At 37.4% G+C, this 27814-nt stretch overlaps 1 protein-coding gene across 2 annotated transcripts in view; it reads left to right on the top strand.

The window, feature by feature from the left end:
• The window catches only part of PHIP (PHIP subunit of CUL4-Ring ligase complex), a 110628-nt gene that overhangs the window by 11073 nt on the left and 71741 nt on the right, over positions 1 to 27814 (top strand). For both annotated transcript variants that reach the window (XM_088137893.1, XM_088137891.1), the window contains exons 5-13: positions 5143 to 5293; positions 5380 to 5478; positions 14016 to 14176; positions 19164 to 19385; positions 19845 to 19945; positions 21489 to 21559; positions 22253 to 22353; positions 22443 to 22483; positions 25174 to 25272. In XM_088137893.1, the coding sequence (XP_087994019.1) occupies positions 5143 to 5293; positions 5380 to 5478; positions 14016 to 14176; positions 19164 to 19385; positions 19845 to 19945; positions 21489 to 21559; positions 22253 to 22353; positions 22443 to 22483; positions 25174 to 25272 (1046 nt within the window). The remainder of the gene's footprint in view (positions 1 to 5142; positions 5294 to 5379; positions 5479 to 14015; positions 14177 to 19163; positions 19386 to 19844; positions 19946 to 21488; positions 21560 to 22252; positions 22354 to 22442; positions 22484 to 25173; positions 25273 to 27814) is intronic.

The raw sequence follows: 27814 nt of genomic DNA, 5'->3' as shown, positions 1-27814 counted from the left end.
TTTATTTTTGTCTTTGGAACCAGTGTCTTTTGAATTTGCTACTCCTGGTTTTGCTTAGTTTTCTGAAATGAGAACAGTTGCATCAGGATATATTCTAGTGTTTTTGAACGTTGGTGTGGGAGGCCAAATTTCTCTTATAGTGGTCAGCTGGCATGTCCAATATTGGTTGTTCAAGTGGTAAGTCCTTTAGACATGAAAGAGGCAATTTTTTAAGTAAAGAAGTAGATTCTTTAAAACCTTGAATTAATGGGGGGAAATCCCAGAGGGAAGGGAATTCAGGAAAAACAAAACAACATGGAAACAGGAGGTATATTATGCAGTGCTTTAAAGATACAGCTGTAGCTACAAATGTCTTCCATACTCCTATGCTTTGAGGCCTAGAGGAGTATGGGAACAGAAGCCTATGAGCAAACAAGGACTGGGTTCTTCATTCCCTTGTGAACAGTCAGTGCCCTTGGGAGGAGGAGGAGGAGGAGGAGGAGGAGGAGGAGGAGGAATACTATTGCATTCAGAAGTTTTACCAAAAAGCTTGACAACTGTGTATGGGAATTTTTGTGATGTCATACTATCAAAAATCTTACATGAAAGTCTTCATGTTATGTAATTTTGGTTGTGTACTTTATGAACATTTAACCATTTTGTGTATCTTTTAATAGAAAATACAGTTTTTCTTAATGTTTCTTTTTTGTGGAAAAAATATAGAAAATACTGAAGGACCCCCCCCCCGCCCCAGTGTTTTCATAGCAGGCAGATCTTGATTTCTATTTCTCTTGTAGTTGAACGTGTCTCTGTTGGCTTTCTAAATCTTGTGCTTTTACCACAGGAGTTAGGATAGCTCTTCCTCTATGCTGGTTATTTTTGGGAGTATGAAAATCTGTTCAAAAGAGACCTCTAGTTCATTTCTTGACTATCTGCCCCTAAATTTTGAAAACATGAAGGTTACTCAAGGAAAGTTGTGGTAAAACCTTACTTGATTTTATCAGATTGAGATAGGCAAAGTTAGCCTCTGTGTACAGGAATTTAAATTTGCAGCTGCCAAGCCTGCTTGTCCTCTTAACAACTCTTTCTTCTTCATCTGATGGTGCTAATTCCAATTGTCATGGGTAATATGATAAAAGTTTTTTGTATTCTTTTAAAATGTACAAATTCTTTGCATTTAATACATTGTACATACAGTATTCTCAAAAGAAGTTACTTTATATGCTGAATGTCATGTGATTTTTATACAACAAAGAGTTTGTGGTACTGTTTCAATGGGCTTAAATGGGAACACAGTGAAAATGTTGCAAATATATATTGTTCAATTCTTAACTAAAAATTTCTCAATGTTTTAAAAAAGTAGCTATCTTGAATGAACTTTACCTAAGCTTATTTTCCTCTTAGTATTCATTCAAATTAGGTTTGATCGAATTGAGTCATTGGGGCATGCAATTCAGTGAGTAAATGTGAGGAAAAAGTGCTTGGAATGCAAAAGATATAAGAAAGGGATAAAGATACCAATTAAAACATCTGTTAGGTGTTCCCTTTTGCTGCAATTCTTCTACGTGGGAGAGCTTAACACAGCCAAACTCTTAGGAGGGGAAAGCCCTTAAAGAAAAGGCATAACACTTCTTGAGCAGAGAGTTACTGATTATAATGTAAACTGTCTTCACTAGATATCTGATGCACTTGGATAATTACATTTTCATGTGACAATTAAAATAATAATGAACATTTTTATCTGGAGAGAAGGGTTGCATTTTCTTGGATTCAGAATACATTAACCTCAGAACTCTTATGTTGTTGGGAGAAGATACATGCAGATGTGTACACATTTTTTTTAATATTTATTTTTACATAATTATTCAGTTGAGGAAACCATTTGTTAAAAGAATATCACACCAAATATTATTCAATGTATATAAATGGCATAATGCCAAAGGGGATGAGAAAAAATAGTTTCTACAGAACCATATTCCAAGCCGAATTTTCTGAATACAGCTAGAATCTAATTAAAATCTTCTGTGATTTCTGAAGCTTACATTTAAGGGAACTTTTTGCACTTGAGGTTTTGTATGGAGAACCAGTTGTAAAATAAGAAGATGGCATTGAATCTAAGCTACTTATGAAAGCATGGGTACCCACAAGAGGGAAAGACATTCCAGTATTACAACACAAATTCCACCCCTTTTGTAATTACATTGCAACCTAACACATATATAAGAGGATGGAGCTTGTGTTGTGACGTCACAATGCAGATTTTTTTCACTTCAACAACACCTTGCTATTTTTTACTTTTTTAAAAAAAGTAATGACTGTAATTTTAAGGAATAGCTTGAATCTAATTCAATGTCCTGTTCCAAGTATGACTAAATATGGCTCCAATCAAATATTTTTGGAGTAAGTTTCACTTTTCCTTTATACTATTCAAGTACACATTAAACAATGGCTCATCTGTGAATGGAAATCTTTGTATAAAACTTAGTTTTAAGATGTTATACTAGTCTGGTTGGGGTAATTATTTTTCCTGTGCACATAGTGCTATAGTGTTAGATATTATTGGGTAAATGACAGAAATGTGTGCATTGGATTCTGTTGAATCTCTAGTTGAATTGGTCTGTTTTGACTGAATCTAGTATAATTTCTATAAGGCAACCTGAATTGGTTTAGAGCCTTGACATGCAGAAAAGAAGGCAATCTGTTTGCAAAATCTTCTATTGTTTGTGCTTCTGTTTATAACATCAGGATGAGGAAGAGAGAGGAGTAAAATGACTGACATTTATCTTCTAATCACAGTTTTTTGCAGCTCCTTTGCATATAACTAACAGGGACATTTAAAAAAAAATAGAGAGACAGAGAATCCCTATTGTTCATTCTCAATGGCTGTACTAAGCTAGTGGAAGATATTAGGTGTCTTGAAATCAAAATAATTTGTTTTAGTTGATATAACCATCAGGTTCCTGACTCATGTGGAAGCTAATATGGCTTTTCTCCTGCAGATATTAATGCTGAACTCACCAGTGTTAAGAGGAAAACAGATGGCATTAGATGACATAAATGGGTGTATGACATTTAATTATTTCAAAAACCACTGAAGTGGCCCTCTACATATTGTTCTCTAGTTTGGTATGCTTGTTTGCTTTTTTGAAGGCACTTTTACAATATCTGCCATTTTCATTGCTACTAATAACTTTTTTTACCACCCCAAGTTAGAAACTCTCTTATTATAATCAATTACCTCCCTTTCTTCTTAGCTGAAATTCAGCAGGATATGTCTCCTCAGAAGGGGTAGATATGCCAGCAGATATTGTCTAATTCTGTCCAAAAAGCATACAACTATTATATATATTAGCAGCTAATAATATTTTAGAATTTAAATGAAAGTAACTTTAAATTCTAGTTCACTTGTAAGTGGTTATGCTTCTGTTCAAAGGGCACATTTACAATATATAAAATTTTCACAAGCATTACCCTCCCAGAATCAGGCAGAATTAACAACCCTTGTCCAGTTATTTTAAGACTCCCTTAAAAACTCTCACCTGTCTGAAATTTAATACAGTTTATCTGTAGAGGGGGAGGAAGTTTAGCCAGCAGATGTCACTTCATTCTGCCAAAAATCCCCCACAATGATATATATACTTTAATCTTTCAGAGAAAAGCTTTTTTTTAAAAAAAAATAAGTGTGTGTTGCTTTCTCATGCTAGACAATGGAGGACAAAAATCTAACCTCAAATGAGCTTCTGAGTCAAAGGAGGTAGCCTTTGATTTAGTTAGAGTAAAATTCTGCTTATTCACATTGGGTCTAATTGAAATTGCCTTGTCAACACACAGTTTTAATCATAGTTTTATATTCCAATCGTTACTGTAACATATGAAATGTATTTTATATTAATTTATTCACCTTTATAACTTACCCTTATATAACAGTGTATTCCTTGTGCTCATTGTCAAAAGGATTTAGATTGAATGTTGAACAGTGAATTTTATTTTCAAGAAAACAATTTCTGAAATATTACAGAGGAAAGCAAGCACTCTTGTATTATGTAGGACTGTAATTAGTATAGTGTAATTACTTGGAACGTGTATTATAAGCTAGGAGCTTCATAGTTAAAATTCTGCCTTTTCCATGAATTCATTAGATGGCTCTTAGTAACTCATTTTCTCTTACCTTCAGTCATTTGTCTATAATAAAGGAATGGGAATGCTGAGGTATCTTCACCATTTTATAAAGATTATGTATATTCTTTTAATTATACAAATATTGTCATGTTATCGTATATTTGTTATTACTTTTGTAGTAATTCAAATTAAAAAATGGTTTTATACTTTATGAACAATTTAAAATCATGGTTTTTAACAAATTTAGTCTATAGCTTGTTTAAGGATATGATGTTTTAAATTATTCTCTCTCTAGCTGAATAGAATAGAAATTACAAAAACAATGTTTTGAGTGCCAAATACCATATTTATTGGCGTATAACATGCACTTTTTTCCTGAAAATTTGGGGCTGAAATCCTAGCTGCATGTTATATGCTGATACTCAAGCAGCAGGGCTGGGAGAGTGGAGCCTTCATTTGAGCCAGGGCTGTAACTGGGGCAGCTCCGCAGAGCAGGAGGTGAGCAACAGGCGAGTGAGCGAAAACCAGTGCTCCCCATCCCTCGCACTAGTGCCTGAGCTCCGCAGAGCAGGAGGTGAGCGGTGGGCGAGCGAGTGAAAAGCGGTGCTCCCCATCGCTCGCGCGAGCAAAAACTATGTTTCCCATCGCTTGTGCTAGTGCGCAATGGGGAGCACCGGTTTTTGCTCGCTCACCTGCTGCTCACTTCCTGCTCTGTGGAGCTCAGGCGCTAGCCCGAGTGATCTGGAGCACCAGTTTTCTTCGTTCGAAGAGGTGCTTTTTCTTTCATATTACATATTTACCTTGTAAGTGGTATAAATATTAATAAACAAAAAGTTCGGAGCTCCCTTTATTTTGCTTCCAAGTCATTTATTTTAAATTTAAGTTTTTTTACTCAAACTTCCTTCTTAAAGTTAAGGTGCGTGTTATATACCTGTGCGTGTTATACACCGATAAATACGGTACTTGTCTCATTTTCAAGAATTTTTTTCACGTTAAAAAATGATAGTAAAACTTTGTACTTTTTTTTTGCTTGTTTATTAACAGGTAAAATACTATAGACACTTGGCACCTGATCATCTCCTGCAAATATGCCATCGGCTTGGACCTCTTCTAGAGCAAGAAATTCCTCAAAGTGTCCCAGGAGTCCAAACACTATTAGGAGCTGGAAGACAGTCTTTGCTCCGGACAAATAAAAGTATGAGTATGCAAAAGCAAAAATGGCTTGATCGTCTTTTTCACTGTATGTTTCTGTGCTTATATTTGTCTTTTATATTTAAACAGGTTGCAAACATGTTATATGGAAGGGTTCTGCTCTTGCTGCACTGCATTGTGGGAGACCTCCAGAGTCACCAATAAATTATGGCAGTCCTCCTAGTATAGGTAGGAATGTTATTACATAAGTGTAGAATTTTGCCAGTGTAACATTGTATCTGTGACAGTAGTTTTTAGCATGTACCTATTCCTGTGTAGATCTTAAAAAGTTTGTATATGTTAGATCTGATTTTAGGTTTTAAGAAACAGTCTTAACCAGAACTGACTGGATATTTCTGTTTGTATTTGCAAGCTTCTCTTTATGTGTCTTGGAGAATTCAGTATTGCCTGGGAAACTTATAGACAAGTAGCTGTATTGTACATCTGAGAGGCTTTTTTGCTAGTATCATATTCCATGCTTCTCAATCAGCATTACTTTCTAGTGATTTCTGTGGCTTATTTTTCCTTCTACCTGCTTTCCTTCAGTGTAGTTAAAATTGTCATCCCTTTTTAGTCAATAAAATTTGTGTCTAGGGCATGGTTGGGCTGTTGAAGAAGCTGATCAGTAGTCAAAAACAGTGTCTTGGACTGACTCTGGACCAAAAGTCAAGTTTCAGTGAAACAGGCATATAATATATCAACATTTGGTAATGACATGTTTACAAAACCTGGAGTACAAAACTGAAAACTTTTAAGCTTGGATTGTTGAGTTATTTACAGGCTATTAGAGAAGTCCTAGTAACATTCCTATCCATGATCAGGAACTAACTCCTAGATAAATATTTTCTCACAAGGAACCCTGCTTTTTGCTCCTTAAACAGGAACTTTCTATACCTGCCTGCTGATTGAGCCTATATTCTTTAAACTTAACATTGTCTAGGACTCAGCTTCTTCTTGGAGTAAGAAAAGTAAACTTTTCTAATTTGGGGGAAGTAGATCAACTCCTGGTCAATCCCAGTATTTTCAAGATTACATTTTTCCACAGGAAATTCCTGATTCTCCAAAACTTTTTCAGAGACTAATTTATGTCTTCCCAACAAATGGAAGAAACTGGAAAATAATTGGGGTGTGTTGCTTAATTACTATATTTGTCTCCTTATATCCTCACCTCAGCCATTGCTCACTTCAGTTTATACAGCATAAATTGGCTGTCTAATATTTTTCTTCCCAGCGCTTCCTTTTAGGTGGGTGATCCCTAAAAACAAATAGGCTCAACTGCTCCTGTACTTAGAGATAAGAAAGATTGGAAGAAGGCAATTGGAGGTCATTAGTTCATCAAAGAATTAATGTCTTTCCCAACTTGCTGACAGAGATTCAAATTCCTTTTCCATTCCATCTCTGTCTTTAAAAACTTCCTTATTGTGTATTTTAAAAATGTATAAACTACTGTGTGATTTTATCCCAAAAGAAGCAAAGGTGATCATTCAGTATCATTGCTATATACATGTAGTCCTTGATTTAAGACCATTTGTTCAGTGACCATTCAAAGTTATGGCAGCATTCAACGAATGGTGGTAATGACTGGTTCTCAAAATTCCAGCCATCCTAGCACCCCTGCGGTCACGTGATTGTAATCTGGATGCTTGGCAGCCAGCTCACACAACTGTTTGCAGCACCCTGTGATCACATGATCTCCATTTGCGACCTTCCCTGCCGGCTTTCCCAGAAAGTCGATGGGGAAGCCAGTAGGGAAGGTTGCAAGTCACTGGAGTAAGTCTCCCCCACCTGCTCACCTTCCCCCAACCTCTCTGCACTCGTGCCGCGCCAGCCACTCACCCCATGTGCCCTCACTGCGCCTCCTGTGCACCTTCCCTGAGCCTTGCCGTGCCTCCCTCACTACTTACACACCCCACGCACCCTCCCCAAATCTTGCCATGCCTCCCTTGCCATTCATGAACCCCTGTGCACCCTAGCTGCACCTCCTTGCCACTCATGCACCCCTATGCACCCTGTGCACCCTCACCGCATCTCCTTCACCACTCGCCCACCCCCAAGCAGCCTCCCTGAGCTTCACCATGCCTCCCAGAACGCCTGCGCTCCCTCTCGCTCCTTCCCCCACCTTACCTGCCTACCGGTTTGCTTGCAAGCCAACTGGGACTTGTAACTTCCTGCTGGTTTCCCCATTAACTTTGGTTGTGGGAAGCTGGCAGGAAGTTGCAAGGAGGTCCTTGCCTAACAATTGCTGCGATTCAGTTAACAATGGCAGTTGGGACTGCAGGGATTGCCATTGCTAAGCGCGGTTGTGCTTTACGACTGCATCACTTAGCGATAAAAATTCCAGTCCCAGTTGCCATCGTAAGTCAAAGACTACCTGTAAAATGTGTTCATAGTCATGTCTCTCTTAATAGTTTTGCAGCATGCTGGATCTCACTAGGGCTTGAGCAGACTGATTCTTTTCTATGCCTCAAAAGCTCCTTTGGTGTTAATTTGCATGAAGGATGAAATATGTTACGTGTCCTGAAGTAACAATTTTGATGTAATTTATTATTTTAACATGCAATAAGTAATTGTCAATTAAAAAGCAAACTGTTTGTCCTGCTTAATAGCCTACCAGAAATTTGTGGTAAATATGTTGCTGTTAGTCTGCTTTGGAGATGATGGGTATGCAATGATATTATCTGAAAGAAAATTAGGCAACATAGAATGACTATTTATTTATTTGCATTTATGATACAGAGTTGAAATCCTGAATTTGGCTTCTCTAAATATTTGAAAATCTGTCTCTTTACGTGCCTGGGTATATTCTGTGTTTTTCATTAGAGACCACATTTTATACCACATCAGCAAGAGGGTAGATCAGTTGCATATACATAAGGAATATCACTAGGAACAACTCCCTTCCAAAGGAGGTCAGATTAGCTCCATTCCCTACTGGATTTTGACATGTTTAACATTATTCTTTCATTAAACTTGTTGATACCTATGATACATTTTAATATTCTTTTGGTTTACTTTAAATATGTTACTTTATGTCTTTATTTTGTTCCCTTTTATTTCAAAAGTACATTGCTTTTGGGTCCAACAACGTAAATTTTTTTCTGAGTCCTGGTTGAACTGTTATGAAGTTGGTTTTTTATCTTCACTTTTTTCAAAACAATTTTCCAGTTTGCAAGAAAGATTAAATCTTAGTCACTGTAAGACTAAAGGAATGAAAGGCTTATTTATATATCTGAAAGATTATTTCTAGGTCTAACGTAAGAAATAATAGTTTGAAAATGATCTTTGAAAGAAACAATAATGTGCAGAGGAGAATTTTGACATCCCTCCCACAAACAACTTTTTGGTATCAGCAGCCACTTTTATAACACCCATATTTCCTTGTTGACATACTGTTGGTAGTGGATTTTGCAGAATTGTTAAATGAAGTGTATGCCAGTTTTCCTCCTCTAGTTTTGAAAACATCAGGCCTTCATTTTGGAGTTCCCCCAGAACTCTAGAGTAGTGGTTCCCAATCTTTTCTATCCCCCACAGCCCTAGGAAATATTTGATTAATGTTTGCATCCCCTACAAAACTAATATCACATTTGAAGATGAAGAAGTCTAATTTCTAATGTGGGTGAACAAATTGAACTTAAAAAAATAAGTGAGTGCATAACTCAGTGCATAAAATTGTTGACCCCCTGAAATTCTATCTCGCACCCCCTGGGGGTTCGGGCACCCCAGGTTGGGAACCCCTGCTCTAGAAGAATTGGATTACAGGTAATCCTCATTTAACTACTACTCATTCAGCAACGGTTCAAAGTTATGATGGTGCTGAATGAGGGACACTTATAATCGGTCCTTGTAGTTGCAGCCATCGCAGCATCCCCACAGTCACGTAATTGCGATTTGGGCTTTTGGCACTTGGCTTGCAGTTATGATGTTGCAGTGTCCTGCAGTCATTTGATCACCTATACAACATCTTCCAACAAAATGGATATCCATGCAACTTTATCAAAAAGTGCCTAACCACTCAACCTACTATAACACAACCAATACAAGCTACGAAAAGGGTAACACTGCCATACATCAGAAACGTCTGAGAAACTATCAACAGATTATTACAACCACATGGCATCTCTGTAGCACACAAACCAACTAAAGCCCTCCAAAACATCTTAAGCAAACCAAAAGACCCAGTAGCCCAAGAAGAAAAAACAGGAGTCATCTACAACATACAGTGTAAGGACTGTAACAACCACCAACACAGGCAGAAGGCTTGCAGAGCACATCCATGAGCAGCAGAAGACATGATGAAAACTCCTTAATCTCACAACATATGGACAGACTTAACCATAGTTTCAGCTGGGAAACTGTCAGCATCTTAGACCAAGTTAAATCCAAAAATGAGAGGGAATTCCTGGAAGCTTGGTATTCAGACAAGGCAGCCATCAACAGGCACACAGAGATAAACAACATCTACACACTATTCAAAAGAGACAATAGAACGGAAAACAAAAGACCAGAACATCTCCTCACCAGCAGTCATCACCCAGGAAACACCAAGGTTAACACCAAGATTATCACCAGACATACAATCAAGCAGTAAACAATACCCTAATCAATACCCTAATAATCTGGAACTACCAGAGAGAAAAAATAAAACCCACACCTCCACCAACACTGGCAGGGCATGCCACAGTATATAAACAGAGAGCAAACCCCATTCCATTCTAGCACTGAAGATGTTACCTAGCCGGGTAATGAAACCTTGTTTGCAAGAAAACAACCAAGCTCAGAGAACCCCAAGGACTCCACAGGGTAGACTGTATATATCATTCTGAGATATTTTATTTATTCTTTCCTACAGGCCACTGAATGCCAGGAGTTGGATAGCTTCTAGGGCTAATGCATTGTATAGTCAGATAACGTGTATTTCTCCATGAGTTCAGCTTCTGATAGAGAGTTTGAGCCCCACAGAAAAAGATCTGGCTGTGTATATCTGATGAGCCCCAATAAGGAAGAAACAGGTCATGTACTGCCTCCTGGTGGCCAACAAAAATGCAAACAACATCCAGAAGCTGCAGTGGTATGGGCAATACTTATGGGTAAACCTCAGTACACTTGTGCTACCCCTCTGCTCTGCTTTCAGTGGGCTTCTGGGTGCAATTCAAGGAGCTGATTGTTGCCTATAAAGCCTTTAGATGTCTGAATTGGGAGAATTATTAATACAAAGATGACTACCATGACGGATAATCCTGCCTTGGCTGAACTGAATAGGTTTAACTAACCATAGTACATCAAGCTCAGATATCCAGAATTTTTGTTTGTAAAAATTTTTAAGTAGAATGTTTTGATTTTTTTTATTTAATCCTTGCACATGGCAGAAAAAGGTGGGGAGAAGCATGTGTAAACTCATAATAGTTTGTGCCCTTCTGAATTATGCTTTAGGTTATGTCTGAACAGTCCCTTTAGTAAGAGAACAGTTTTGTTGTTATTGTTGCTGCTGTATTTATGTGTGGTTTTAATAACATCCATATATATATTTAATTATATCAGAATTTGCTATACAAATTGAACTAGGGAGGATTCATTGAAATATGTCTGCATCTGTAGTATTGCTCTTAAAAATTAAAACTACTAGCTAAGATAGTTAAAATTAACTTCTTAATAGCATAAATATGCCATTGGAGCTACTCTGTTTTAATCAATTTTGAGGCTGAACAAAAATGTTTAAGATTTTTAGAAACAAATTAAGACATGGCAACAGTTTTATATTGTATGACAGTCTGGAGTGTGTACAGAACACATTATGAAATCAAATATATTAATTGTAGGGTATTCAATAATGTAGTGTATAAACCATTGATCTGTGACACTGTAGTTTGAAAGAGTGGAAATGTGAAAGATCATTTTGCAAATGGGACGTGTCAAAGGCACGCTGCTTATTTTTAGTGAAGATAAAGCAGAAAAAAAATAATAAATTGATGCAACCATTTTAGAGAATAACTTTCCTGAAATTAGCAGAATAGTTTGTCTTCAAATAGTCTTAAAGCTAGGAAACCCTTGATTTTTCTGGTTTTGGTAATTTTTATTTGGTAAATAAAAAAGCTCTGATTTTGCTCAGTGTCCTGCTAAGGTAAGACAAAGAGTGACTATGATGGCTGCTTTGCTGACAACAGAGTCCAGAATAAATTGAGTGACATTAAAGCTGGTGTAATAAATGAAATATTTTGATTTGCTAGTAATTATGCACTATTGTTGACATAAATATTGTTGGTCATATGGAAGAAATTATTATCATATATCACCATGAAGTAATCTGGAATTCATGGCTTAAAATATAATGTGAACTAGCAGTGTGGTAGTATACTATATTTGTTTCTCATTTTACACAAGTAATTAAAGAAAGCAAGGAAGGGGAAATAGCTTCATTTTGTCTTATCCTAGGATTATGTTAAGTGTGTCCAAAGAAACAGAGTTACACAAGCCAGCAGAAAACCTAGTTTATGATCATAATACAAAGCTTAGACATAATATATAAGTACTGCTTCTTGGTGGTTTATCCAGTGACGCATAAGGTGAGGCTGAATAGCCCACATATACTTGTTTATTAAACAAGGTGTTTTGGCTTGACATGGCATGCAAGTCAATAAATAAAAACCATTCATTTTTATTTCCATTGGCCAATGTCTTTAAAACAATAAGTTATAGTAATTGGAATGGCAGTATAAGAAGCAGGAGAAAATACTATGGTAATATTAAGCTCCAAATGCCTTGACAATTCAAAGCATTATACAGGTAGTCATCAAATTATGATGGTAATTGGGACTGGAATCTTTGTCACTAAGCGATGTGGCTGTAGAGTGCAACATCATATGACTGCATTGCTTAGCGATGGCAATCCCATTACCGTTGTTAACCAAATTCCAGCTATTGTTAGGTGAGGGCCCACCCTTATCCAGGCCATTTCTGCCTTGGTCCCTCCCAGCCCCAAGCTTTGGTAAGATAAGGGACTGCCTCCCCTGCCTCCTCTTCAGTTCCCCCTACCTGCCTATCTCCCCCCCATCTCTGCCCTTTTGGCTGCACTGTACAGTGGCACTCCTTGGTGGTGGTGGCACTGGGGTGAAGTAGAGGCCCAGGGCCCTCAGCAGTCTCAGTCAGCCATCACTGCCTTTGGGCCTCCACTTCAGCCCCAGTGCTGCCGCCAAGGAGTTCCGCCTCAAGCCCTGCGCCACGGCCAACCACCATAGTGCAAAGCCCCTGCTGCTCTGTGTTTCGCAGGCCCTGCTGCGCCCAGCTGACCTTTGCTATCTTCTGCTGCTGATGAGGCACGCCCAGTCTGGCCCTATGCAAGGCAGCTCCAAATAGCGATGCTTTGGAAGGCTTCTGAGGCTATCTGAAACCTTGCGAGGAGGCCATGCCCACTGTTCTCCAAACCACACGTGCTGTTCTTGCGATGCTTGGGAAGCCCTCAGAAGCTTTTCGAGGCTTTCTGAAGCATTGCAGAAATGGCATGTGCGGCCTTGCAAGCTTTCAGAAAACTTCAGAAGCCTTCCAAAGCACTGAAAGAATGGCATGTGCTATTTGGAGAATGACACAAGCGGCTTCAGGAAGAAGGCCTGGTGTGGCCAACAGCTGCCTCTGATAGGGCCAGCCAAGTGTGCCTCATCAGCAGTGGGAGGAAGACAGCAAAGGTCAGCAGGCCCTGCAGTGGCAGGGCGGTGGAGAGGCTGGGGCTCTGACCTGTGGCGCTGGGGTGGCTGGCTGAGACATGAGGCTTGAGGTGGCACTCCTTGGTGGCATCGGGGCTGAAGTAGAGGCTTGGGGGCAGTGGTGGCCAGCTGAGACTGCTGACTGTCCTGGGCCTCTACTTCAGCCTAGTACCACTGCTGCCACCAAGAAGTGCCACTATACAGAGTGCCAAAAGGGCAGAGATGGAGGGAGATAGGAGGGGGAGTTGAAACGCCCCGCTGTTGTAAGTGTGGGTGGGCTGCCAAGCACCCAAATTTTGATCACGTGATGGGGGGGGCGCTGCAGTGGGCATAACTTAAGGGACTGGTGTAAGTACCATTTGTTCAGCACCTCTGTAACTTTGAATGTAAAAGAACATAGGAATTCATATAGGGAAAAATATTTCCTATTAAGTTGTCTTGGACCTGATCAAGTAGAGCAAGAACTAAATTGTCACATTTTAATTAGCTGCATTATTTTCCTGAACTATACTCAAAGGTACTTTCACATTGCTGCAGTCTGTTTAGAAATTGACACCTGTTCGTAGTCCAAGTTTTCTTTGCAGGGATGGCTGCTAATAACTGAATATCTTTCACTGTGAAAGAAATACATCTGTCAGATCTCTGTGATTTCTCAAAGTGTAACAATTTTTCTGTTTGTTTCCATTACTAATTGTTGAGTAATATGGGCTAGAACTCTTTTGTATCAAATTCTGAGACTTTCTGCTTTGCACTTGTATTTGTTATATTCCAACACATTGCAATTATAGCAATATATTCTGCCTCATATGAACTCAGAGATTTGGGGAAGATGAGATGCTTTCCTAGAATGTAGTCATGATAGATCTTCTTCGTAATCTACTTAGGTGGCTCATTGTAATTGTTCATTACAAACATAATTTATTTCCATGAATTATGCATTGGAGTAACTGCTTAAATCTTTATTGATATTGCTTAACAAATATTATATCTGTTTCTGAACATATATCTGAATGTATCATACTTTTTTTATAGCTGAAACACTCTTTTCAAGAAAGCTTAATGGAAAATACAGACTGGAACATCTTATTCCAACTGCTGTGTATCAGCATATGAAAATGCATAAGCGAATCCTGGGACATTTGTCTTCAGTATATTGTGTAACATTTGATCGAACTGGTAGACGAATATTCACAGTAAGTGCAGATTCATGACAATATTTAAAAGCATAGCCTTGCAATGTAAGAGGAGTAAAGGGTGATGAGTATGAATTAACAAACAAAATGAAGAAAGAAAAATAGATTTATTGCTTGTGAAACCAACAGAAAGAGGGAGGGTGTAATAGATGTGAATTAGTAGAATTGAAGGATATATGCAATGAAGGTATAGGTTTAATTAAGAACAGAAGGGCTAAAATAGATATAAAGTATGAATTGGTGTCATCTAATTTGTTGTGACTCTGTATGAAAATAGGAATCTATAGGTTGGTGGAAGTTGCAGGTTATGCAAATAGTGATAATGGAAGAGTTGGGATGAGTTTGGGGAAAAACTCTGCAACTCTCTGAATGAATGTGATCCAGGAGAATAAATTAGGATTAGTTGATATGAATGGATGTGAGGAAACAAAATGAAAGAGTACAGAAAAAAATGATTGGGCCGTTCAGAGACCCAGTAATAAACGTGAATGCTGATTTTTGGTCATGAAAAGGAATGAATCAAAAGGTAAGATTGATCTGATTCTTCATAATGAAAGATTGAGGAGGGGTTCTGAATGTTGGACAGACCATAATTTGGCAGGGTCAGGGATGCACCTCTGGGAAAAATAGATATGGAAGAAGAAAAAGAATGAAAGAACCCAGAGTGGAAGAAGAATGACTGCAGGAAGAGAAAGTATGAATCCTTTGTGGAACAGTGTTAGATAAATCTCCCAACAGAATAAATGGAAAGTGGACATAAAGGGAAGAGGACATGGAAGCTGCTTGAAAAGAATTATTTTTAATGCCACAGTTGTGTGTAAAAGTATGAGAAATGTAAAAAGAAGCTGTGAGAGAGGGGAAAAAAAACAGAATGGATGCTGTAAAAATAAGGATGAAGGATACCTTATAGAAAAAGATATCAGCAACTGATGAACTCAAAGCAAGGAACAACTACAGTGGGGCAAAAAAGTATTTAGTCAGCCACCAATTGTGCAAGTTCTCCCACTTAAAAAGATGAGAGAGGCCTGTAATTTTCAACATAGGTATACCTCAACTATGAGAGACAAAATGGGGGGGAAAATCCAGAAAATCACATTGTCTGATTTTTAAAGAATTTATTTGCAAATCATGGTGGAAAATAAGTATTTGGTCACCTACAAACAAGCAAGATGTCTAGCTCTCACAGACCTGTAACTACTTCTTTAAGAGGCTCCTCTGTCCTCCACTCGTTACCTGTAGTAATGGCACCTGTTTGACCTTGTTATCAGTATAAAAGACACCTGTCCACAACCTCAGTCACACTCCAAACTCCACTATGGCCAAGACCAAAGAGCTGTTGAAGGACACCAGAAACAAAATTGTAGACCTGCACCAGGCTGGGAAGACTGAATCTGCAATAGGCAAGCAGCTTGGTGTGAAGAAATCAACTGTGGGAGCAATAAGTAGAAAATGGAAGACATACAAGACCACTGATAATCTCCCTTGATCTGGGGCTCCATGCAAGATCTCACCCTGTGGGGTCAAAATGATCACAAGAATGGTGAGCAAAAATCCCAGAACCACAAGGGGGGAACTAGTGAATGACCTGCAGAGAGCTGGGTGCAAAGTAACAAAGGCTACCATCAGTAACACACTATGCCACCAGGGACTCAAATCCTGCAGTGCCAGATGTGTCCCCCTGCTTAAGCCAGTACATGTCTGGGCCTGTCTGAAGTTTGCTAGAGAGCATTTGGATGATCCAGAAGAGGATTGGGAGAATGTCATATGGTCAGATGAAACCAAAGTAGAACGTTTTGGTCTAAACTCAACTCGTCGTGTTTGGAAGAGAGAGAATGCTGAGTTGCATCCAAAGAACACCATACCTACTGTGAAGCATGGGGGTGGAAACATCATGCTTTGGGGCTGTTTTTCTGCAAAGGGACCAGGACGACTGATCTGTGTAAAGGAAAGAATGAATGGGGCCATGTATCGTGAGATTTTGAGTGAACACCTCCTTCCATCAGCAAGGGCATTGAAGATGAAACGTGGCTGGGTCTTTCAGCATGACAATGATCCCAAACACACTGCCCGGGCAACGAAGGAGTGGCTTCGTAAGAAGCATTTCAGGGTCCTGGAGTGGCCTAGCCAGTCTCCAGATCTCAACCCCATGGAAAACCTTTGGAGGGAGTTGAAAGTCCGTGTTGCCCAGCGACAGCCCCAAAACATCACTGCTCTAGAGGAGATCTGCATGGAGGAATGGGCCAAAATACCAGCAACAGTGTGTGAAAACCTTGTGAAGACTTACAGAAAACGTTTGACCTCTGTCATTGCCAACAAAGGATATATAACAAAGTATTGAGATGAACTTTTGATATTGACCAAATACTTATTTTCCACCATGATTTGCAAATAAATTCTTTAAAAATCAGACAATGTGATTTTCTGGATTTTTTTCCCCATTTTGTCTCTCATAGTTGAGGTATACCTATGATGAAAATTACAGGCCCCTCTCATCTTTTTAAGTGGGAGAACTTGCACAATTGGTGGCTGACTAAATACTTTTTTGCCCCACTGTATGATTAAAAGAAGCAGAAAGAAAATACAGAAAACTTTTGATGGAAAAAAAAAAACTAAAAAAGAAGCCTCTATCAGAATGAACTGAGTTAAAAATAAAAGAGATGAAATTATTTGGGATGAAAATGAAGTGATGGACTGCTGGAAGTGGTATTTTAGGGATTTGTATGGGAATTATAGTGTTGTATGTTTGGCATCTGAGAAGAAATATGTGAAAAGAAAAATGATTAAAAATGGTAAGGCTGCAGATATAGGCAGGATAATAAAAAATGTTAAAATATAGTGTGCTTTGGTTAAGGAGTGATGTGCAACTTGTTTAAGTTGCAAGTTGTACGAAGATAACATCTATGCCTCATTTTTCCCCCATACAAAGGGAAAGGGTAGTAAGAGTGAAGTGTGCCTGGGAAGGTACAAAATTCTGATTGAAAGGATGTAAAAGGCAACAGTGAGCAAAATTTGGAAAATACAGTGTGGCTTTATGCTGGGCCGTGTGTTGTGCAGACAAGATCTTTGCTCTTCAGCACATCATTGAGAAATGTATGTATGTAAGAGAAATATTTGATTTAGAAAAAGCATATGATACAGTGAATAGGCTTGAACTGTGGAACATTCTGTATAAAAACAGTATTGCAGGTTGGTTGCTAAATGAAGTAAAAGCAGTGTGTGGTGGGACTAAGCATAATTGAGAAGAGATAAAATGCTTAGTGGATGCTCAGTGCATTGAGCAGGGAGTAAGACAAGGGTATATATGTGATATCCTGTTGGTAATTAAGTGATGGACAGATGTATGAGGAATATATGCGGTGACATTAGAAGTATATTGGTTAGGATTGTCAGTATATGTCCACATTTATATGCAAATAATGCTGTGTTCTTGGCTATGAACTTGAATAATTTGCAGTGAATTTTAGTTAGATTGTATAATTCAGCAAACAGTATGGATTTGGTAATTAATGTATCAAAGACCAAAGTAGCTGTGTTTGAGAAGAAAAAATGGAGTGAATATATGACAGAAAACTAGAGCAGGTAAAAGAATTTGTGTATCTTGGGGCAATGTTTGTTAAAGATAGGAAGCTTTTGGACAGATGCCAATTTAACAGTAGAGGCCATATCCAGTTATTGATTGATTTGAATGAAGCTGATTTTAATTTTAATTGTATTGATTTTATTATTGTGTTCTCTGGGTTTTTTTTATATAATTTTAAGCCTCCTTGAACGCTTATATAAGCAGAAGGCAGGGCATAAATTTTATAATTAAAAATAAATAATAAATTGTTGTTGATATTCATACTGAATTGGGACAAAATGTGATGACTTTTCCTCCAAAAGGGTTTCTCTTGATAGCAAACATCAAAACCTTGGTATTTGCTTTCTGGAGAAAAAAATTCTGGAACAGTTTAGTAACTTATTGATTTGCTCTGTAACTGAGGCAGGATGATTAGACATACAGAGATTACAATATTTTTGTTGACAGTTTAAAATTATAAACAATATGTTCTGAGATTCAGTGCATCTCTTGGGTCTTCTTTATTCTCCTTAAAAAACACTACTTCCTCCTCCCCCATACCATTGGAGATCACTCTTAGTCTGGGGAGAGACATAGTAGGCTTGGACCATTTGCTTTGGATGGTTGAATTAAATGATGGTAGTTATATTGGCAGATGAAGTTGCTTCATGCTTGCATTTTCTTCTGCAGTAAATGAGAGGAGTGCTTGAAATTGCTTTATTTTAATTTTTACCAGGTATCATTAAGATAGGTAAGCCATTGCGACATTTTCAATAAAGAATGAACATGACACTGAAAGAAACTGTATTAGGCATAGTAGTACTGTCCAATGAAAGTTAGAATTAAAATGTACACTCTGTCTGAAAAGACTTTTATGTTATTCTTTATTGAGCTGCTTCCTACTTATCTGTGGAGAATGTATAAATAATACTAGTGCTAGGAAATCTCTGCCTTAAATAATGCAGAAAATTGTTTCCAGTCCTTGGACAATGCATCTGACAATTAATGCAGTATTTGAAATTAACGATGTTGCTCTTTCTTAGTTTTTAGCATATATGTAATAGCTGTAATGAGCCAGGTCAGCTTTATATAAACAGCTTTTCCTTTTCCTTTCACATGATTAGATTTGTCAGATAAGAAAATTGTAACTCTTAAGGCATTTAAAGTGCTTAGTTCCAAAGAAGAGTAAGCACAGCATTGCTGATACAGCAGACCTTTATTCATGTGTTTTTTTTAACGTTCTCAAAAGCAGGAGAAAGTCTAGTATATTGTGAGAGTTAAAACTGTGCTATACAGTATACATATGGGGGATTTCAAGTAATCTTTCTTACTCATGGGACTTCTTGGATCCAAGTGAGTGTTTCTAAATGAGGATTTCATAGCCTAGCTAGCCTTATAAATAAATACTGATGATTAATCTGTTTATAGGGTTCTGATGATTGTCTTGTGAAAATCTGGGCAACAGATGATGGAAGGTTGCTTGCTACTTTAAGAGGGCATGCAGCGGAAATATCAGACATGGCTGTTAATTATGAGAATACCATGATTGCTGCAGGGAGCTGTGACAAGATGATCAGAGTGTGGTGTCTTCGAACATGTGCTCCTTTGGCTGTTCTACAAGGCCACAGTGCATCTATAACATCTCTACAGGTAAGATAGATTAGTAAGATTTAAGATTTTGGAAAGCAAACTGACCAAAAAGGAAGTACAGTGGTTTAAGCTGCCTGATTCATGTTCTTTTTCATTTGCAATGCTTTGACTAGTTATGTATTTAAATAAGGCAAGCTTGTCTTTGATAAAAAAAAGATAAATGCATTAGATCTAGATACATTTATGATTGAATTACTTGTTGTTTTTGTTATTGTGAAAAAATAAAACCAGGGAAGAAGGCAAAATGTATCATCATACATTAAAAAAAAAAAAACCCTGTGTGTATGGGAGAGAGAACTGTTGCAAGGAGTTTTTTGACAGAGCATTACATTTGGTTGAAACTAGCTTTTTATAGAAGTGGTGGTAATGACATTTCAGTATATTCCAGATCATTTGATCACTCATTTCCTTGCTTGCTATAAATCAAAGAATTACCAAATAGCTTTCTTTGTTTTGCAGTTTTCTCCCTTGTGCAGTGGCTCAAAGCGATACCTGTCTTCAACCGGTGCAGATGGCACAATATGTTTTTGGTTGTGGGATGCTGGCACTCTTAAAATCAAGTTAGTTTATATCTCCTGTTCTTGTAAGAAATGAATGTAATATTTTGAAAAATTGAAGTTGCTTTGTAATGAGCTTTCAAAAGCTAGAAGTTTTTTGTTTTGTTTGCATTTGTCTGTGAACATGAAATATTGTATCAAAAACAGTTATTTAAAACTTGTTTTTCTGTGAAAAGAAAAATAGATATTTCTGATTTATAAGTTTAGGATTTATAAATGCAGTTGGCCATGTATTGAAACTAATTGTGTCAATTATTGTGTCATATTGGTTACTTCTGTGTCTTGGAAACACTAAATGCAACTTGATTATTAGTAGGGCTGTGCAGCGCTTCAGGTATGATATCCAAAATATACTTTGAAGGATGTGCAGTATGAATGTAGTACCAGTCTCCAACACCTTAAATCAGCTGCTTTTGCACTCCCACATGATCTATTATATCTGTTGCAGATTGAATCCTAAGCACTTTATAGCCTACCCTTTCTCCTGAAAACTTCTTGATGCTTAGCCAACCGTTCAACACAGCTAAGTAGCAGCACATAGCTAATCTTGGTTGATCTTGAAAAGCTAAGCAGAGTTGGATCTGATTAGTACTTGTATGGGTGATTATCAGGAAATAGCATAGCTGTTGATTAGAAAAGGAAGTCATATATTCTGGAAAAAAGTATTGGTAACCACTTCCATTTTGTTGCCAAGAAATCTATATGGACGTGTCCATGAAATCGTTAGTTGGTCTTAACTCAAAGGAGACTCTAAGTGGAAATCCATTAATTTTATAGTTTAAATTATTTTCAGTTTCTTGAAAATGGTGCAGTTGTGTTGTGTAAAGGAATGTCAGCTGTATGACCATAGGTTTTAGATTGTGCTGATAGTTTAGAAATACCTTAATTACAAAGCAATACACTCATACTATGCATTCTTGTTCAGGATATATACTAATTATGAAATAGGCTATGTCTGAACCTAATTTAAATCAATGATTTAAGTCAGTACACTTTAGTTTTCCTGTAATAGAGCTCTTAAAAGGTTTGGTATATGTCAACAGGTGTTCAGAGATACACAATAGATAGATATACCAGAGATTATAATGAGGCTGCAGTTCAACAATGCATACCCTTTGTGGATGTCCAGGTATATAGTTCAAAATTTTTATTACATGTGGCAGAAGCCTATGGGGTTTGAGTTTGATTCAACAGGAATAAATCAAGATGGTCAATGCCAGTTGGTGATGTTGACCTCCCCTGCTTCAGCAAGGATGAACAGAAGTGTCTTCCACTCATAAAATGACTTCAAAATCCAAACCAATTTGATTATAAAATATACTTTTTTGAATCAGGCCATTTGCTATGTAAATAATATAAATTTCATTGTGCCACTTAGCATGAATGATAGACAATTCTAAAACAGAAAGATTTGAGGGAGGTTCTCATTCAATTTCTCTCAGAAATGTTCTTTCATATTTATAGTTTAATCTTTTAATAATTACTGTGTAAATCAGTTAGCATTTTAAATTGCTTTTATATATTATATATTTTTAAAACTTTGCAGTCCAAGACCAACAAAGTTTACAGAACGTCCAAGACCTGGAGTCCAAATGATCTGCTCTTCATTTAGTGCTGGTAAGTTGCATAATTCCCCCTCCCCCATATTAATGGTATTACTGGTATATAATGAAAAATGTATATTTGAAAAATGCCCAGTATGATATTCATATTAAATGGCAACATTCTTAACTCATGCATAGGCAATTTACCTGCATTTTTGATAAATTTATATCCTACCTTTCTTCTGAGAGCTCAAGGCGACATACATGGTACTCCCACATTTTTCCCACAACAACAATCCTGTTGGATAGGTTGGACCAAGAGAAATTTTGGCCCAAACTCACCCATTGAGTTTCCATGGCTGAGGGTGATGAATCAGATTGTAGTATAACACCTTACCTTCTGCAACACACTGGCTCTCAAACATATGGTGTCCATGAAAGCTTATAATGTATAGAATTATGTAATAGTGTCAGAGTCCATTTTAAATGTTATATTGAATCCTAATACTTATTTGAAAATCTGTTGTGTAATAGAAAATAATTTTCGGAGGAGTCACATTCTGTTTCTTCATGGTAGAAGCACCCTAGAGCAAATTTGGGGAAATAGATGCATGATTGTAATAGAGAGCCAGTGTGGTGTACTGCTTGTTGCAATTAAATGGAACTAATGCTTAAAAAAAAAAAACAAGATGTAAAATTGTAGTACTACAGTAATTCTGCTTAGCAAATTGACAGTGACATTTCTTTCATTTTTGCTTTTCTTTAGGTGGAATGTTTCTGGCCACTGGAAGTACAGATCACATCATTAGGGTTTATTTCTTTGGATCAGGTCAGCCAGAGAAGATATCAGAGTTGGAGTTTCATACTGTAAATACCTCCTCAAAATTGATTAGCTATTTGTTTAAAGTAAAGTAATAACTTATAGTCATCTTGTTAATTTTTTTTTGTTCACACAGGACAAAGTGGACAGCATTCAGTTTTCTAATACTAGTAACCGGTAAGCAAATTATTTATATAATAACTTCATATTTTTCTCCCACTATGTTTAGGAAAACTGTACTGTTACATACCTACGAACATTTAACATGCTAGTTTAATTATCAAGTTTGATTTTTTTTTTAACCTAATATACCTTGAGCAATTGTTTTGATTTTGCATTCTGCAATGTACTTTATATTGTGTAGAACTTATTTTCTGTTAAATGTACATGATATTGAGCTTTAATTAATATTTGATAGCATTACTGTCTGATTTTAGCCTCAGGCTTGTTTATGAAAAATATATTTATCACTACATTCCCCAACCAACTTTGTTTCTGAAAGGTCTGATAAGAAAGCCTTGATTAATTTCATTGATACTTTCTTTATATTCCTGTATGTATATGTAGGATTATGCCAAGCTTTGAAAGGTGCTTTGATTTGGGAAAGCTTCATTAAAACCACACAATTAAAGTAGAAATCTATTTTGAAGTAATAAATCAGATAGCTACAAAAATATATGAAGATTTGAGACTTTTCAGTATGTCAGGAGTTGCAGTAGACAACGTAGTACATTGTAACATCATTTCTTTATGTAAAAGTTGCCAAGGAAATTTGAATGATGTTATGAGTTTTATCACCTTGTTAAGCCCTCTTCCCACCCAGCCTCTTTTAAGCTAACATTGCTTTGGTCTTCATTCACTTTTTCAGCTCTCAGCTTCTTTTCTGTGGCCTGTTCCAAATCTTAATTTTGCTATCCCTCGGGCTAATGGAATAATATGCTTCTGTGGTGGTCTTGCCACACAACTGGGAATTTAATTTAGCTCTCAGCACTCTGAATATGGGTTGAAGGCTGTTCAACCAGGTCTGTGCTATTGGGTGAGGCCTCACTTAAAAATTTGCCATGATTGGCCAAGGTTTACGTCTTCTGACAAGGAGGGAATGGATGCTGGGGTTAATCAGTGAGCTGGCTTGACCATTTACTTTTTTTTCTTTTTTAAGAATAGGGGTAGCAAGGTAGTGAACACTACTTTCTTTGTGCCAGCCTCTTTTTCTTTGGATTGCCTATCTTTGTGAGATGATTTTCATGGTGCCATTCTACTTCTGCTTCTAACATAGAATATTACCAGTAAATCATAATTGCACAAATTAATTTTAACAGTGATGAGGGGATTCCTCCCAAGAGGTGACTTGTCAAGTCAACCAACCCAAGTTATTAATAAAGAAGTTCTGAGGGTGAGCCTTGCTTTTTAACCAATTGTGTCAGGCCTCCTAGGACCTCATAAAACTTATTGATTGCACCCTACTCCATAAAAGCAAGCTAACGGTCACTATTCACTATCATGCCTAGCATGCTACCCCTGCAAAGTAAGTGGAAAAGAACTTTTCAAATTGTTTTTGAAAGAGTTTGTTTTTAATTTGGAATCAGGCATTTGCTGCGTTGTTTCAGCACAATTTAAATTCTTTGCTGAACAATTTTGAGACAGTTTATTTTAAAAGAGACACGGGGGAATGTTTCCAAATTTATTTCAGGGAAACTTAGAAGATAGCAAGCTAAAATATGGCACAATTAAAGTCCTTTAACTGGTATTCAGTCATGCTGTACTTTATGTGTTGGTAAACGTACAAATATATATTACGTCAGATATATCTAACTATGAACCATTTTTAAAAAAATGTGAAATGGAAATGATCTCTGTACATGTGTGTAGATATATATATGCAAGAAATACATATTAACCGCATCTGAATATGTAAAACAAATTAAGCTATTATAAAAACAAACCAGTAGTAAAAACCATAATAAGTAAAAGCAACAATACTACAAAAACAGATTGATAATAACATACTCTATAAAAAACACATTGCAGATTCTAGAGTTTATTAAATGCTTAAATAAATAGTAATACCTTTGACTAGAGTCTCAAGGTCATCAAACAGGACAATGAATCACTAGGCAAGACTATTTCCTAATCAGTGTTCCGCAGCTTAAAAAAAAATCTTGTGTGTTATAGTCTCAATTCTAAAACTGAAACAATACTGGATAGGATCTCCAATGAAGGGCTAAATAGTAGGGTAGGTATATTTGGAGCAGGCAGTCTTTCAAGAAACTTGGTCTCAAAGCCAGGGTCTGAAAAGCTGTTGAGGGCTTTATTGACTAACACCTGCACTTTGAAATATACTTAGAAAGAAATGGAACCTAGTGATGATGCTTACGAATTGACATTGAATTCTGTTGCTGCCAATTTTTCCAAACTACCAGCAGCTTCACTGTAATTACTACTTACAAATTAATCTAAAAAGCTTATAGATGCTGTCATGTGGGTAAATACCAAAGACCATATCTAGTTATAGCATCTTACCAATTTCATAAATTACACTTTTTTAATTAAAGAAGAATTTTAATTTTTAGTTACCTCATATGTTTCTTAAATCTTTTGTACACAGGCTCACTTTTTGGTACTTGCCTTGTTTATATTAGCTGCTTTTACTTGCTATCTTTCTGCCAGGAGCTTCACTATCTCATGCCTTTTAACTTGGATTTCCTTTTGTTCTAATTCCATTCATTTGGTGTAAAATTTATGAACCTATAAATTAATTATACTGCATAAGTATTGCTAGACTACAATTTGGATTTCTATGATCAGTTTTAAATGTTTTCAACATATTATGCTGAATGAGCAATATTATGTTTTCTCTTTTTTATTAGATTTGTTAGTGGAAGTCGTGATGGGACAGCACGTATCTGGATGTTCAAGAGAAGGGAATGGAAGAGCATTTTACTAGATATGGCTACCCGTCCTTCAGGGTAAGTTATTTTTGTATTTACCTACATATAATTTCGTTTTCTGGTATTGATGTTAAGGTAGAAATAACTTTGTGGTAAGGGAACAAACTATGGCTATTTCCAGAATTGCTTCCAGTTTTGAGTTTGTAGTTGGTGCAGTGAACTCCTGGCTTTTGGGAAACAATATTGTTCTCTTGAAACCATGATGGGTGAGATGGGGACTCTTAGAGAGCTGGAAAGATATGTAGATGAGATTTTCCAAGATGTAGTAGCTTTGTTCAACTTTCAGAATCACAGCTCCCTCACTGTCATTTCAAAAAGAAAGGAAATAGGAAGGACCCAGGGTGTGAACTGGAGTTTACTTTCACTTGTAGTTAATTATATCTATCTATATTTTACTTGTCTAAACTGAAAAAAAAAGAAGAAATGGCTAGAAGAGGTCCTTTGGAGCAGCTGTTAGACAATAAAATAACTCCTTTGTTTACTCCAGTCAGTGTTTGCTGAACTAGGAGCTAAAGTTAAGTCCCTTGAAAAAAAGATAAAGAATCAATTAAGATGATTAACTTTGAAAATGAGGTGGAGACTGAATTGAACGTGGAATTGGAGTTCAAAAAAAATGTTGGACTATGAAGGTGGTATGAATAAAGAAGCTGTGGATTTAAACTTGGATGTAAGATGGCCAAAGGATGATATGGAAAAAGATGCCAGAATGGAAGTACAAATGGAATCAACAGATGTCACAGTGTTCAAAGGGGACATACAAATAATGTATGAGTGATTTGGAAAGATTTGTTATCCTGGACTTGCAAAAGGAATACAGTGGGGCAAAAAAATATTTAGTCAGCCACCAATTGTGCAAGTTCTCCCACTTAAAAAGATGAGAGAGGCCTGTAATTTTCATCATAGGTATACCTCAACTATGAGAGACAAAATGGGGGGAAAAATCCAGAAAATCACATTGTCTGATTTTTAAAGAATTTATTTGCAAATCATGGTGGAAAATAAGTATTTGGTCACCTACAAACAAGCAAGATGTCTAGCTCTCACAGACCTGTAACTACTTCTTTAAGAGGCTCCTCTGTCCTCCACTCGTTACCTGTAGTAATGGCACCTGTTTGACCTTGTTATCAGTATAAAAGACACCTGTCCACAACCTCAGTCACACTCCAAACTCCACTATGGCCAAGACCAAAGAGCTGTTGAAGGACACCAGAAACAAAATTGTAGACCTGCACCAGGCTGGGAAGACTGAATCTGCAATAGGCAAGCAGCTTGGTGTGAAGAAATCAACTGTGGGAGCAATAAGTAGAAAATGGAAGACATACAAGACCACTGATAATCTCCCTTGATCTGGGGCTCCATGCAGGATCTCACCCCGTGGGGTCAAAATGATCACAAGAACGGTGAGCAAAAATCCCAGAACCACAAGGGGGGAACTAGTGAATGACCTGCAGAGAGCTGGGACCAAAGTAACAAAGGCTACCATCAGTAACACACTACGCCACCAGGGACTCAAATCCTGCAGTGCCAGATGTGTCCCCCTGCTTAAGCCAGTACATGTCTGGGCCCGTCTGAAGTTTGCTAGAGAGCATTTGGATGATCCAGAAGAGGATTGGGAGAATGTCATATGGTCAGATGAAACCAAAGTAGAATGTTTTGGTCTAAACTCAACTCGTCGTGTTTGGAAGAGAGAGAATGCTGAGTTGCATCCAAAGAACACCATACCTACTGTGAAGCCTGGGGGTGGAAACATCATGCTTTGGGGCTGTTTTTCTGCAAAGGGACCAGGATGACTGATCTGTGTAAAGGAAAGAATGAATGGGGCCATGTATCGTGAGATTTTGAGTGAACACCTCCTTCCATCAGCAAGGGCATTGAAGATGAAACGTGGCTGGGTCTTTCAGCATGACAATGATCCCAAACACACTGCCCGGGCAACGAAAGAGTGGCTTCGTAAGAAGCATTTCAGGGTCCTGGAGTGGCCTAGCCAGTCTCCAGATCTCAACCCCATGGAAAACCTTTGGAGGGAGTTGAAAGTCCGTGTTGCCCAGCGACAGCCCCAAAACATCACTGCTCTAGAGGAGATCTGCATGGAGGAATGGGCCAAAATACCAGCAACAGTGTGTGAAAACCTTGTGAAGACGTACAGAAAACGTTTGACCTCTGTCATTGCCAACAAAGGATATATAACAAAGTATTGAGATGAACTTTTGATATTGACCAAATACTTATTTTCCACCATGATTTGCAAATAAATTCTTTAAAAATCAGACAATGTGATTTTCTGGATTTTTTTCCCCATTTTGTCTCTCATAGTTGAGGTATACCTATGATGAAAATTACAGGCCCCTCTCATCTTTTTAAGTGGGAGAACTTGCACAATTGGTGGCTGACTAAATACTTTTTTGCCCCACTGTATATTGCATCAGTGAGACTGTTTCTGGGAAGAGTCAAAGAGAAACTACTGGAGATGTTTCTGGGGGAAGACAAGAAGATGATGGGGAATCAACTTGTGGGACATTATATGAAAAGATTAAAGTTTAAGCTTTTTAAAAGTAAACAG

This window comes from Python bivittatus, unplaced genomic scaffold, assembly GCF_059951505.1.
Source record: "Python bivittatus isolate LINGU-HERP-01145 unplaced genomic scaffold, Pbiv_v1 ctg000020_np1212, whole genome shotgun sequence".
Lineage (NCBI taxonomy): Eukaryota > Metazoa > Chordata > Lepidosauria > Squamata > Pythonidae > Python > Python bivittatus.
This window is presented reverse-complemented; position numbering and strand designations above follow the sequence as displayed.